At 47.3% G+C, this 13,910-nt stretch overlaps 5 protein-coding genes across 5 annotated transcripts; 3 read left to right on the top strand and 2 right to left on the bottom strand.

The window, feature by feature from the left end:
* Positions 1-55: 55 nt before the first annotated feature.
* On the top strand, positions 56-531 carry ONS95_012538 (uncharacterized protein; the record flags this gene model as incomplete). Its single annotated transcript, XM_058506169.1, has 3 exons — positions 56-66; positions 150-371; positions 438-531. 3 exons carry the CDS (start codon positions 56-58, stop codon positions 529-531), a joined length of 327 nt encoding a protein of 108 aa, XP_058358694.1.
* A 272-nt stretch (positions 532-803) lies between these two features.
* Positions 804-1,766, bottom strand: ARV1 (sterol homeostasis protein; the record flags this gene model as incomplete). Its single annotated transcript, XM_058506168.1, has 3 exons — positions 804-1,424; positions 1,478-1,531; positions 1,578-1,766. 3 exons carry the CDS (start codon positions 1,764-1,766, stop codon positions 804-806), a joined length of 864 nt encoding a protein of 287 aa, XP_058358693.1.
* A 2,065-nt stretch (positions 1,767-3,831) lies between these two features.
* On the top strand, positions 3,832-5,102 carry ONS95_012536 (uncharacterized protein; the record flags this gene model as incomplete). Its single annotated transcript, XM_058506167.1, has 3 exons — positions 3,832-3,899; positions 3,947-4,396; positions 4,445-5,102. 3 exons carry the CDS (start codon positions 3,832-3,834, stop codon positions 5,100-5,102), a joined length of 1,176 nt encoding a protein of 391 aa, XP_058358692.1.
* A 3,173-nt stretch (positions 5,103-8,275) lies between these two features.
* On the bottom strand, positions 8,276-9,382 carry ONS95_012535 (uncharacterized protein; the record flags this gene model as incomplete). The annotated part of the gene is made up of 5 exons (XM_058506166.1): positions 8,276-8,561; positions 8,621-8,750; positions 8,837-9,102; positions 9,157-9,267; positions 9,318-9,382. 5 exons carry the CDS (start codon positions 9,380-9,382, stop codon positions 8,276-8,278), a joined length of 858 nt encoding a protein of 285 aa, XP_058358691.1.
* A 1,447-nt stretch (positions 9,383-10,829) lies between these two features.
* Positions 10,830-13,003, top strand: ONS95_012534 (uncharacterized protein; the record flags this gene model as incomplete). The annotated part of the gene is made up of 4 exons (XM_058506165.1): positions 10,830-11,069; positions 11,126-11,230; positions 11,358-12,462; positions 12,516-13,003. The coding sequence occupies 3 exons, from the start codon at positions 10,830-10,832 to the stop codon at positions 12,267-12,269; spliced, it is 1,257 nt and encodes a 418-aa protein (XP_058358690.1). The 3' UTR covers positions 12,270-12,462; positions 12,516-13,003.
* Positions 13,004-13,910: the final 907 nt, after the last annotated feature.

Genomic DNA, 13,910 nt, shown 5'->3' with positions numbered 1-13,910 from the left:
GAGACGGCGACGGCATCTTAAGCTGTCACTCCAAGCTCTCAACAAATCATACAACATGGCGAACGGGTGAGCAAAGCTCCAAGACTCAAATTGAAGTGGAACCTGTGTTGCGAAATGGAAACCCTGGCTAACGCTCGTTGTGTTTCTAGCTGGAGCATCATCATCGGTTTCGTGGTAGTTGCGCTTGCCTGCGTCGCAGGATGGTTCCTCGCACCTAAGGGCGAGACTCAAACGTACGATCTCCTGCCAAAATGCCTCACTTTCGATAGACGCTGGGGTATTTGGAAGGATGTGGAGCTTTGGCTAATAGGTTGGCAGAATCTGGCGAAGTTCTCTGATTCTCTCGTTCGCAAGCTGCTACATTATGTGGGGTATGGACCATCATCTTTCCCTGGCAGGTCCATTTGAAGTAAATCACTAACAACGCTGGGTTCTAGCAATTACATTCCTGGCACAATGGCATCCACTCATCGAACCGCGAGCCTCGGGCCTGAGAAATCATACTGTGAAGGGTTGATGGGAGGAACATGATGGACTACCAGATGAGTTTCAGACGAGAGGTGTATGGATGTACAATTCGGCGTTGGGATACGGGATCATAGCTTGGGCTTTCACAAGTCGCGTATATCGATATGGAATGGGATACCTTTTGCATGCTGAACGGAAGACAACGAATGAGTTGCATGGGATTTGTAGCGTTGTGTCTGGACACAATGGAGTATTCACCAGCATATCAGATACTTCTCACTCCATGAAAGGCCATTCAGGATTGGGACATCAAGCACGGATATCAATATTCTTCACTACCCAAGTCCCAATCTACCACCCCATTCCCTCCCCAGCTCAATCACAGCCCATAGCGCTTTCCCATCAGCAGCTACTCCTGAGTCACCCACCGTATCGACACCATCTAGCCCTACTACCCATAGAATTCCCCTTCCAACCATCCACCTACTAATCGCTCCTACCGTAGCCAGTATCGCCGTAGTTCCATAACCACAATCCAATAAGATCTTCAACGCCTCCACATTATTCGCAACTACAGCCCAGCCCAACGATCTAGCAGCCGCAGGCACATCATATTCCCAGATGACCATCAGTATTGGGAACAGCTTCGTAGACGAGGAGACGAGCAGAGCTGTGCTGACTGAATTCGGTCGCGAGTATCGCGGGATGAGCCCGAACAGAACCAAGGGCGACAGAGGTGACGAGGTAAGGAAGCGAATTGACATGTGGAATGCTAGTGTAGACAGGGCGCATAGGATAAGGAAGAAGACATATTGAAACACTATGGGTTGTTGGGCTAGGCGGAGGAAGTTGTTGTCGGTTGTTGGAGGGGTAGATGATGTCTGCTTCTCAATTCGCGCCCAGGTCAGGTAAACGTCGAAGAGCAGGAGAAGGATACCAAGACGTATTATGGAAGGCTGCGTATGCTATCAGCTGGCTGTGGACGGCGAGAGAAATCGCTAGGACGTACGTCGAATTGATCATGTTCGCGCATCAAAGTATTGTGCAGTAAATGCCGGTATACCTTCAGCAGTTAGCGACATTCCCACTCTTTTAAAAGACTTCCATACTTGCGGCTTGATTAGAACTAGATCTATGAAAAGTACCACATTGTCATGTTCTACATATTTGTCGCAAAAGCGTCCGCAGTTCTTGCATACTGTAAGGCGCACTCCATGGCCGCTAGACTTGTCATCTGCACCGGAGTACTCGGTGTACAAGGTCTTGACCGGGAATCGGCATTCTATACAAATAGGCATTGCATATGGCTAAGTATCATCGGTGATTCAAGGATGTGGCGGACGCAAACATGATGGGAGAGATTTGGATGTTGCAAAATGTCCACAGTTCTTCGGTTCGACGCGCCTTGCGCGAACTGGCCCGTGCCAAAATGACGACGTCCGATTCTTGATCACATTCAGCACTGTTTGCATTCTAAGCTGATACTTATAAGTGAGAATCCTTAACCATCGCTGTGTCTTTTAATACATTCGACCGGTATTTTCACCACCAATCGAAATCAGACTTCAAAGGTAAAATTCATATACATCGGAAAGATTTGCTGGGGTCGAATCAACATAGACGGGATTCTCACCACTATGGATGAAACTTCCGATAATTAATGTAGTCTCCTGTCAAACAGATGTGAAAAAGGACAATATGCCTTGAGGATTTGGGTGGTTCAGCAGGGAAATCTGGCAATAAGGCAAACTTCAGATGTACCGTCAAGAACTGACGAACTCGATAGTGACGTACAAGGAACAAATCGACTCAAAATTGTGACAGTCAGTGGCCAGTCGTTACATGGTAATAAGAGATCACACACGACTGTTTTTTGATCAGACCTAGAACCAGGAAAAGTCCAAAACATCTCCTGTCCATGCGAAGCGAGGTGGAGGACGTCCTCGCAAAGAACAATCGGCTCATATTGAACAACTGTAGGGACTCTACGGACTTACCCCAAAAGGAAAAGCCTGGGCCTACACCATTCCAACAGGAGCTTGATATCCCGAAGAAGTAGCAGCTAAGTGAGCTTCGAAGGGCTTTGCAAAGACCGCAAGTCATTAATATCGATGATGATGACCCAAAGTTACCGAATCCCAAGAGAGGGCTCAATAAGTCAAAAGATGAGAAGAAGCTTTCCCAGGACGGTGTCGAGCTCTCCCTCTATTCGAATCTCGACCTACAAATCTTCACCTTCAACCCGATTCTGACCTTCTGATTGTTCCGGAAATTGCCTGTGTCTGTACAGTCAATAATTCCGATGAAATAGTGAGTGCTTAAAGCAGACACTGGCAGAAAATTAACGCTGGCTGGCTACAGCCAGGCTTTCGTACTCAGATCCAGTATTTTTCGGATCGGCAAGCGTCTGGGGAGCTGCTATCGAAGAGTTGCAAATGAGGAGGCACTCAAGATAACAACTAAAGCTGTGCTGGAGGCCCTCGAAACGGTAAGACTGTCTAGGTCTCTGGGATTCACATGTCCATGTTGACCAAACATAGACCAGAGAAAGGAAGTCCCTCCACGAAACCATGCATTGAATAACTTGAATACCTGGGATACAACGTCGACTTATTCGGAAAGATCATGCGCCAATGATCAAGAAGGATAGAGAGAAATTTCATCAAAAAGAAGAATCAGGCGAGGAAGGCAAGAAGGGCTCCACAGAGTCATTAGATATAGCGTTGATCTCTTGTGCTCCTAGACACCAGCATCGATAACTACAAGGTTCTAGATATCATGTTTACTCAACTTGAATAACCTTTAAAGAGTAGATTATCAACCTCCCTATACCAGACATGATATCGTAAACCCAAGCAGCTTGTGGTGGGGCCTTCCACCCACGTGTACGCGCGAAATGTTATAACATCGGTGCCCATTCCATCAAAGAGAATCCCAGCTTTCATCTCGGTCTTGACAATAATTGTTGCGTCCTGGCTAAGCCCTTTGTAGTATCCCAAGCCAAGGATCGAGACGCGTTTCGCGACTCGGTCCGTGCCGAGACTACGACTGATAATCTCACAAGACGGCATCGACATCATCTTCAAGTTGTATTCCTCTGAGGACTCAGGGCACAATATCCCGTGGCCTCCGTATCCAGTCCCACTTCCGAGACACACGTTTCCAAATGACTTTCAAAGAAATTGGTAGCATCATACGTCATATGCCGATTGGCGAGCCGCGTTCTTGATAGAAGAGCAAACGGACTTGTGACAGCTCACAACTCCTTCACCTGGAGATTTGTTTTCACCTTGGTTTAAAAGTCGTCTCGACTTCACCTGCACTTTCTTTTCTCAGGACATAAGTATTTTACTAAAATTTGGGATGGCCTCCTTCCTTGAGAGGGCGAAAGCCAGAGTTGTCTCGACAAACAAACCGCAAGCACCTCTCATGTAAGTGGTCTCCCAACTGAAAGGCATGGAATTGACCGACTGTAAAGTAATAAGAGCAGCATGACGAATGACATCCAGAAGCGTGGATCTACATTGGAATTCACATCCGGCCCCGCCCGTCAGAAGCGCCTCAGAACCCACTCTCTAGGACCAGCTTCGGCTGCAGAGAACACTGCTGTCAGCTCTTCTGTGAACAAGAACTCTTCAAAGATCGCAGCTTCCAGCTCTCAAAGTATTGTTGAGCAGTTGCAGGCACAGGTCTTGAAGCTAGTCAATGATCAAGCGGAAGATCGCGCACGATTTCAGTCCAAGCTAGCCGCTCAAGACAACCATCTGCAGCGACTTCAAGAAAAGTTGGACGATCGTCGAAGCATTCCTGCTTATCCACGCCCTCCAACAGCGCTATCTGATGGATCCCATGCGAACGGCCCCGACGAGAGGGATATGGATTACGAAGAAGTCAAGAAGGAGACCAGTGTACTGAATATCTATGATGAGTATGTTCTGACGAAGACCATATTTGTTTCAATCTAAATGTAGCACAGATCTCCAGAACCACCACAGAACAGGAGATCAATAAGTAGGCAATCAGCCCCGACATTGCAGTCACAAAAGAATTCATCTTTTGAGGAGGACGTAAACCTTCCCCCAGTCACGACGCAGGCGATTGCTTTCTATGATGGCATGCAGATGCCATATGTTATTCGTGGGCTCGCACCATGCGACAAATTCGAGCTCCCGGCTCGGCCAAATGAGAGGTTTTCTCATGAGTTTCTGAAGAAGGTCTTTGGTGGGAGCCCAATCTCGAACGGCTGTTACAAGATTCCCGCCAAAAACCGACAGCGTCGTCTCTTCCCAGATCTGGATATCTACCGAGTCTTGAAGGCTGAACATGATCCGTTATTACCCCGGCACCCTGGTCAGCACGGAGCACAGATATCGTGCATATTCTCTGACGAAGAAATTGAAGGCGACTTTCCTCTCTTTATCTGTGATAGCGGAGCAGGTACCGGATATCGGTATTATGGCACCTATCGAGAACCTCGAGCTTCAGATATTATCGGAGGAAGTGAAATGTGTTGTGTTCCCGATCATGTCAAACAGTTCTGGGCAAAGCTACTTGGTATGCAGAATGGTAACGGAAAGTCGAGCAATGCTCTCGATACTCTGATTCACGAGTGGCCACGTGTCTCAGTGGGCTGATTGGATGAAGATACTGAAGAGATCATACCATACGATGCTGCTCGCGAATCTGAGCTTGGCTTCCCTATCACACGAGCGATCACAGTAGATGAAGCTGAAGCAATCACGGAAGAAGAGGTCTTGGATGCTTTGAATAGAGTTTGTTGCCATGATCTTAATTATACAGAATGACACTGATACCTTCCAGGCTGATTACGATCTCAAAGCATCTATGGACTTTTTCTACGAGTACCTTGAGTGTATAGGATACGACTACGAGTTTTATGAGATGCTTGTGGACGAGTACCGCAAATTTCAGAGGAAATGGCGAGGCTGAGGCGAGCTTGTACTGCACAATGCCTCCCTGGTAGATTGAATGTCTCGTTGAAACCCCTCAGAAGCGGAACTCACTGAATTGCACAACGAACAATTCAAAGAATCTTTCTCCAAGAACGAATAGCTATCGAAACATACATCGGACGGAACATTTAGCAACCTCTTCATCAATAGCCTTGGTCCAACAGTGTCATAACTCATGGGACACAACTAACCCTGGCCATTCGAAAACGTATTGGTTTGAAGCTACATCCCGTCACAAGCACCTCAACAAGGACCCATAGTCGGGCGAGCCTAAGGCCTACGGAATGTTGGCGATGGAAGGGATAAACGTATATAAGTTTGAAGGTATTATCAATTGCATGCTTCATCTCTTCTAGGCAGATATAGTAGCAAGGAGAAGTGGCAATCTTGGCTTTCCACTGTCATCCTCTCATATTGGAGTGCGGGAGAGCCGCGCTTCAAGGAAAGTCTAGGCCCGGCCAAGATCTTGAAGTGCGATCTCAGCCCTCCTCGATTCAAAATAAATTACAAGCTACTTCCTACGTAACCTAGTGTAGATCGGTTGCCTCTCTCAGACTCAGAAGCGCCAGGAGTAAGGCTCTGTGGATTATTTCGTCAGAAGGAGTTCATCTCGTTTCATTTGTCCAACAATCATGACATCTCTCAGTTTGTATGCAAACTATCTCATGCTTCTCAGTTGACCCAAGGAGTTGATTTTCTCATTGCTCAATTAGTCGTCGTTGATGACCTTTTGTGTTTTGAGACTGAAGGAAGAGCCTGTGCATTCTTGTTTATAATACTTAAGCGAGCCAATGGCATCTGAGAGAGAGTCCAGCATTAGGATCGCCATCCGCTCTGACGTTCTCACTAAATAAGAAGGCCTACGGAGCAACTCAATAATTGAAGTTCACGAAGACAATCTCATGAGCGGAAGCTGCCACAACTGCTAATCCGTTGTAGTTGGCGTTCTAATTTTCCCCGATAACATCCCCTTTGGATGTATACCCAAACAGGCAGCTTTGACTCGGGAGTAGCCGATGTGGGTCCCCAAAAATTGAGAAGAGAACAATCCCCTCCGTGAGCAGAAGATGGATATTAGCCAATTTCACTGTGTGAGGCTGCGGGCACTCGCTCAGAGTCGGTGAAAGCAAGTGTCACCCTCCCCTAAGCCGCCACCCACACATGAGGTGGCTTCCCAAATTCGGCAACCCACAAATTAGTCCCAATCAACGCCGTATAAATCCACGACACCAACTCCCAAAACCCGACTCTCTGCCAGTAAAAATCTTCTCCCACATCATAATCAATGACATTCCCATCAAGATCAATCTCTTGCTCTCCAGAAGGCTGAAACTCCCACTTCGAGTTCCTGATGTTGATATACCCAGCCCCATTCGTATCAATTGCTGGACGCTGCGGCGCCAGCCTTACTACGCTGTATAACGCATCCTTGTGTACAAATAAAAGAATCTGTACATCGACGTGCCATCATAGCCTGAACCCAGGAGACGAAGCGCATTAGGCTGTTCACTATTACTACCTTGCGCCGAAGCGACCCAGGCGATGAAATGATCGCGATATTTTCATATTATCGCACCATCAAAGGCTCGTTCATCATCACTAACAGTAGATTCCAGCGAGTCCAGCAAGTCAAGTCCGTTTTGAGAGTCAAGATCCCCTCGAGCACGCAATTTCACTTTCTACGTCAATTGTGACCAGTTGTCCTCCCACTCATTACTGGAGAACAACGGGATGATAGCATTGCTGTTCCATGCGGTGATTGAGATCTCCAAGATGATTGAAGGGGTGGAGAAGTTTGTTGGGAAGGTTAGCACATGCACAGATCTCTGGAAACAATCTGTCGCGCTGGTGGTGAGGCCATTAACTTTCAGAAAACTCACTAGAACGGTAGATCACGAACCCCAATCTACTACATTTCTCTTCCTCCAGGCAGGTAGGCGCGAATCTGAAAAAATGGGTCAGACCGTCAGAGGAAGACATCGTAGGTCTTAAAGACGAACTAGGTCTTGGTGAGCGAGGATGAAGTGCATGAGACTGCTCGGACTGAATGGTATCTGTTGCTGGAACTCTTGCCACTCTGTGTTCAGGAGCTCGAAGTAAAACTAGATGTAAAAGAAGAAGTTCCGGCTGCGTTGAGAGGCTTTAGCACTGAACTGGATATAATTGTGGGACAAACATTGGCTGAATATTTGGACTCAAGTATATCGATTTCTGCCCACGTTCGAGGCTTAACCCTGAGACGAAGAATTAGAGTTCATAAACACAGGTTTGGCAGCCCTGGTCAAAAACAGATCCTAGGTGGTCAGTGTCACGCGCTGTGGTGGCACCTGAGCTGGGGATTGATTTAGGTGGTTAGTGTCTCGTTTTAGCGACCCCCTCGCTAACTCTGACTTTCGTAGACACCGACCTCGCCAGTTCGGCACTCCAGATATCATTTTAATCTAGTCGTCGGCCGTAGTATCTCGAATCCGTGACTTTGATGGGGGAATCTTCACACGCGAAAGCGTCTTATTTCCGACGAATCATTAGGTAAATCTTCTTGGATTGTCATGATATGGAAAAACATTAAATCGAGCTTGCGTACCTTCTGGACTATATCTGATCCCACTTCGAACACATCCGAATGGCGGCAATCTCTGGAGAAACGAGCAATTGTAAATGTGTGGTGTGTGAAACTTCACGATCAATACAAGTAGATGAGGTGATCCAAAACATTATTGGATACCTTGATCCCAAAAGGACCCAGTGCGCTGTGACCTTCAGCGAGGAATAAAGTATGTGTATAAATATGCCAAGCATATCAATGACATTATTCGCACCATCTTCCTAGGGAATTACTTTTTCTGCGCAAGTAAAACGTGCTCATCGGAATCCCAGAAAATCCCATCACGCTCAATGTCAGCCTTTGCACCATCTGCAAGCCTCTTGATCTCCTGTTCCGCATCAGGCTTTCCAATAGCCTGAATAATCGTCTTCGAAGCTGTAGTGCAGGACCATAGAAAGGTCAGGTTAATGGCATCTTTTACCTCGAAACCGTATTCGACAGTATTAAAAATCTTCTCAGAGACGTTTTGAAAGTCTGGATGGGCCTTCGCAGCTTCCAGAAACGCCGAGGGGACACTGAATTGTGTAAGTACTATTTGACGCAATGTGAGGAAGAAGAGTCCCATTCAACTTACTCCAGTTCCATACCCTTGCTGCTCATAAAGCCTCGGACAAGCTCATTCATTTCCTTTACGTGGGGACTCGGGATTCTTCCTGCCCAGCTATCGCCATCAAGCTCATCCCATTGAATCCAGCCGCCAGGTCCTACCCAGATCAAGAGTCAGAATGTGCTTTCGTATACGACGCATCGACAAACGATAAAGAACAATAAAGAATGACAAAATACTCACGTAAAAGCTGGGCAATATTTTCTACCGCTGTCTTTGTGTCACCTATCGACAGCGCCGACACTAACAGTCTCACGTGGACCAAATCAAACTTCCCTTTCAGATCTTCCGGAACAGGATGGAGAATGTTGTAGACACTGTATTGGAAGTTTTCCGTTTTCGTAGCAGGGAAGTTTGCGTCAGTAATGTCGAGACCGTCATATTGGCGTTTGCTGCCCGAGTTTGTTGGGAAAGCTTCAAGATAAGCAGCTAGAGTATCGAGCCAGATGCTGGATGGATCGTCACTTAGCACGAGCAATGCTTGTGAGCATTTTGAAACTCACCCCGTTCCTGTTCCTACATCTACCACCCTGTTGATAGTCGACGGGTCAATGGGAGCGTGGAGAATGGTGTTGTCGATGATGTGGATTAAAACTCGGTGTTGATTGTTAAGTCTATGAAAGTCTTGAGCTTATGAGATAATCAACGAAACAAACAGGAGTACCTAGCACGCTCTTCATCATCAGCTTTCAGATAGTAGACGCTTTCTTCATTCTTGACAGATCCCATTGTGGTTTAGAGGGCACTTGCCAAGCATGCGCTACTTTTCTTCTTGATCAGGGCCTAAGTTTTCTTTGATGGGTTTTCAGGCTCAAGCAATGTTGGATCTGGTTTACTTTCTTTCTTCTTTCGACAGCATCTACCTACGCTACTTCTCAATCACCTATGTATCTGTATCAACGCAATCGGTACTTTACTGAGCTCAGGAGCAAGTCCGGCGAGTGATGCCGTCCAAGACAAAGCCCGGACCGGTCGTAATCAAGCTTACCGATTCCGACTCCGTGTCCTGAATCTTGACTGTTCCGGAGCGGAGCACCCGATTTTCCACTTTAAGCTATGTGACCAAGCTGTCGCAGTTTCATACTTACCAAACACTTTGGCTTTGAAACACTTGTGCTTGATGAGCAAACAAAGAGCAATCCAAGACAGTAGACACATACTGACCAAGAAAACTTGGCTAGAATGCGATATCCTCCGGCACCACATTTCTAGGGCAATCAATCCTGTGACTTCGGGCTTCAACTCTGGAGTGGCCATAGCCTCTTCGTCTTGGCGGGCCAATATTCTCATTTTTGAGAACCTGTCACATAAAGATCTTGGTACGACGCTGACATGAGAAGTCCGACCTGGGATTAGAAGGTCATGGTTAAGGGGCCCATAGTCTCCCCCCTGCCCTCCGATGCGGCATCCTTGTCACGTATCGCCGTCGTCCAATTAAGCGCAAGCTAAGAAAGTAAATCTGGAATCTAAATGAAAATCTAAGGGTGGCTGAAGAAGGTTCGAAAGCCACTTGCCCTACAGCGTCCACAACTAGAAAGATATTCAAACTAAGTCCACTTTTCCTAAGATTTAACGGGGCACCCTCGCCTCGCCCGAGCTCGGTGGAGCAGTGCTTATTGTGATAGCTCATGTCGTGGTTCAAATGGAAATTATCACAAGCACTTCTCCGCCGAGCTCCTCCGACACGGAGTCTTCGAAAGATCCGTGATGATTGCGGCGGCTGCTGATCTCCCCCTTCCTTTGTCAGCCCGCAGCTTGGAATGCGCCCTGCATGCACGGAGCGGGAGATGCTGACGGGGTTGATCTGATGCCAACACCCTTAGCCCGATTGGGACCGAATAAACAGCAGCCCATAAGACAGCCTTCGCGAGGCTCTGCTCTAACTACCACTTAGGCGTTCAGTTCGACAAAATCAGCTTCTTTTCAACTTCAGTTCCGCCGTCTGAATCTGATATTCTTGTAGCAAATCAGCTTCTTGAGTTTCTGCCTTTGGTACTGACTGCTATCCTGGATGCTCACCAAGCCAAGCTTCCTGTCTTTACTGCCTCCAAAGGACAAGTTCACTTCTCCCTAAATATTTTCAACCGCGATACTTTCGAGCGCTTTGTCGAAAGTAGCCTACGAACGATTCATTTTCAATAAGCCAAAAACATAATCTCTCTACGATCCGAGCAAAATGGCAAACAACAACCCAATCGACCACGAGAAGCACTTGCCTACGTCTGCAGAGGATAGTGGCGCCACATCAGTTACAGCAACTGAAAATGAAGCCGAAAAGCACACAGAGGGTCAATCTGGAGCTGAAGCTGTAGGAGAGCCAGCTGAAGTCACCGACGATGAGCTTCCTCATGGCTTTGCTCTGGCCGCCATTGTGGTCGCCATCATGCTCGCTACGTTTCTGATATCTCTGGATCAGGTAAAACAATCCTACTGGTCAAAGTATTACCTAAATGCATATGCTAACCTAGCCAGACAATCGTGGGTACCGCCATTCCCAAAATCACCAATCAATTCCGCGGCCTGGACAAAGTATCCTGGTATGGATCGGCGTACTTCATGACCTTTGGAGGCTTCCAGGTTAGTATTCTTTCTTTTCTTTTTTTAGATCTGATAGATTTCATGTCCAAGATTCTTGACAGTTATATGTGTTACCCCAGGTTGTGCATGAGCTCCTCAACCGAACCAATACTAATGCGTTATTTAGACTGCATGGGGCAAGGCATATAAATTCTGTGGTCTCAAGACAACCTTCCTCGTCTCTCTTGCACTATTCGAAATTGGGAGTTTGGTTTGTGGTGCGGCACCAAATGCCAATGCTCTGATCGTCGGAAGAGCAATTGCTGGCTTTGGTGGTGCTGGGATGGCGACCGGTGGCTTCACAATCATCGCCTTCTCTGCCGCACCAAAGCAGCGTCCTCTATTCACTGGACTGGTCGGATCCGCCTATGGACTTTCTGCTGTAGCTGGCCCGCTCATTGGTGGTGCATTTTCGGATCACGTATCTTGGAGATGGTGCTTTTACGTCAATCTGCCTGTCGGAGGTCTTGCGGGTGCCATCATTCTATTCTTCTTCCGCACTCCAAAGGGAGCCAAGCCACAGAAGGCGACATGGAAAGAAACGATTTTGAACATGGATCCTGTCGGTGTCAGTCTGACCATGAGCTTGATCATCTGTTTTATCTTAGCGCTCCAATACGGCGGCCAAACCAAGGCTTGGGATTCCAGTGAGGTAATCGGTCTCCTTGTCGGCTTCGTCGCCATTTTCGCCGCCTTGATTGTTTGGGATTACTTCCAAGGCGAGCTCGCCATGGTTCCGTTCCGATTGATGAAGCAACGTTTTCTCTGGGCTACCGCCTCATTCATGTTCTTCTTCGCCGGCTCCTATTTTATTCTTCTTTACTACCTTCCAATTTACTTCCAAAGCATTCACAACACGAGTGCTGTTGGTTCCGGAGTACGCAATTTGCCTATGGTCGTCACGTTTAGTATTGCCGCAATTCTTGCGGGTGGCTTCGTTCAGAAGACCGGCATTGTCACACCAGTCATGCTGGCGGGTGCCTCGATCGCGACTATCGGAACAGGATTGATCTACACATGTAAGTACCCCTGGAAGTAGCCCTCTTTTTTAACCAGTTCATGTACTGACTCTGTCGATCACGTAGTGGACATCGGTTCCTCAGCTGGAAAATGGATCGGCTACCAAATCCTGGCTGCTTTTGGATTCGTCATCCCATGGCTGATTCCAATGAACATCGCCCAACAAAACGCAGCACCTGAAGACATCTCAACAGTGACAGCTGTCATCTTCTGTATGTACCCAAAAGTAACATTCCAGCCTCATTATTCTGACCAATTCTTCTAGTGGCGCAAACGCTGGGAGGGGCTTTTAGCGTCTCGGCTGCACAATCTGCTTTTGTCAACACTCTGCTCAAGGAACTCGCCAGAACCGCTCCACAGATCAGCCCCATGACGGTGATCGGAACAGGAGCAACACAGATCCGGGAAGCTTTCGCAGATAACATAGACGTTGTTCTCGAGGCCTACATGGAAGGCCTCAAGGCAACTTTCGCGATTTCCATTGGTATGGTTGGTTTGGCGGCTGTGTTGAGCGTTTTCTCCCCATGGAAGAAATTGCATGGCGCGCCGGAGACTGCTGCTTTTGCTTAAGTGGAGACCTGATTTGGGGCGATTTTTCCTGACGAGGTGATTCTGTAGATAGATTGTTGCAAGGAGCATTGTGAGGTTGCCTCTGGTGATAAGCTTTGCTCTTTGATTTCTCTCGAGATTCATTCCTAGGACTCCAAAAATCCAAAGATTCTGTCCAATGTATCCCACCCCATAAATATCCAACGACTGTCCACAGATACAACTCCATCATATCAAAGAAAATTTGGATGCGATTTTGAACATAGGTGTACGTGATTGATTGACTTCTGATAAGACTCATGAGTGCTTGACAGCGTCTGGACTTCCTGGATGAGACATGAGACTCCAATCATCTGGATATCTAGAAGCACGAATACTGTATCTGACTGTCTGTACGTATGAATAAGGTTCAACAACGTCCGGGGTAAAGAGAGCCCGAGCGTGGATTTAACACAAGTGGACATTAGAATGCTGCGCCTTTCACTAGATCGACTGTTGATACACATCATGCCGGTCCGATAGCACGTCAGCGCATGCATGTGCAATTAGGTTGGCCTAGCCCCGACGTGCATATCTGCACGAGCGGATTGCAAGCATGGTCTTTTTGCCCTCGAATTCGCCCAATCGGGGAGTTGGAAGGGTCCGAAAAGACTAATACCGTTCGTGGGGGGTCCAAGGAGTCAAAACATTAGTGAACAGGACAGGTCTTTCGTCCTTATGAATTGTCCAATCAGCTTCCGCCTTAGCCTGACTCTGCAGGATGGTGCAATGGATAGACTTGATGGTGAACGGAAAACCCTCCGCAGGGTATGTGATACTGCTTTGGGTCGCCATTCCCGTCTTCATATCCCTCTAAAGATAAGCATGTCCGATGTGATGCGTTCACGGTTTGTCAGGTTGATAGACAGCTGCATGTAAGATCCAAAAGTCAAATCGGTTTTCTCGCCTATTAAAAATGACGCTGTCAGGCTCGGCAATGCGTTCCACACTCGATGCTAGAGCAGGAGAAGACAGGAACTAGATTCATCTACCTTCAATCTTCAATAATCAGTTGGTTGTGACAAGATATGGAGGGAAACTTTGAGGAAAAGTTTTCTGGTTAAACCCGTGC

Source organism: Cadophora gregata (genome assembly GCF_030347475.1).
Source record: "Cadophora gregata isolate MNR1 chromosome Unknown scaffold_6, whole genome shotgun sequence".
Taxonomy (NCBI): Eukaryota; Fungi; Ascomycota; class Leotiomycetes; order Helotiales; family Ploettnerulaceae; genus Cadophora; species Cadophora gregata.
Note: the sequence above shows the minus strand (reverse complement) of the source record. Positions and strands in the feature narration are given on the sequence as shown.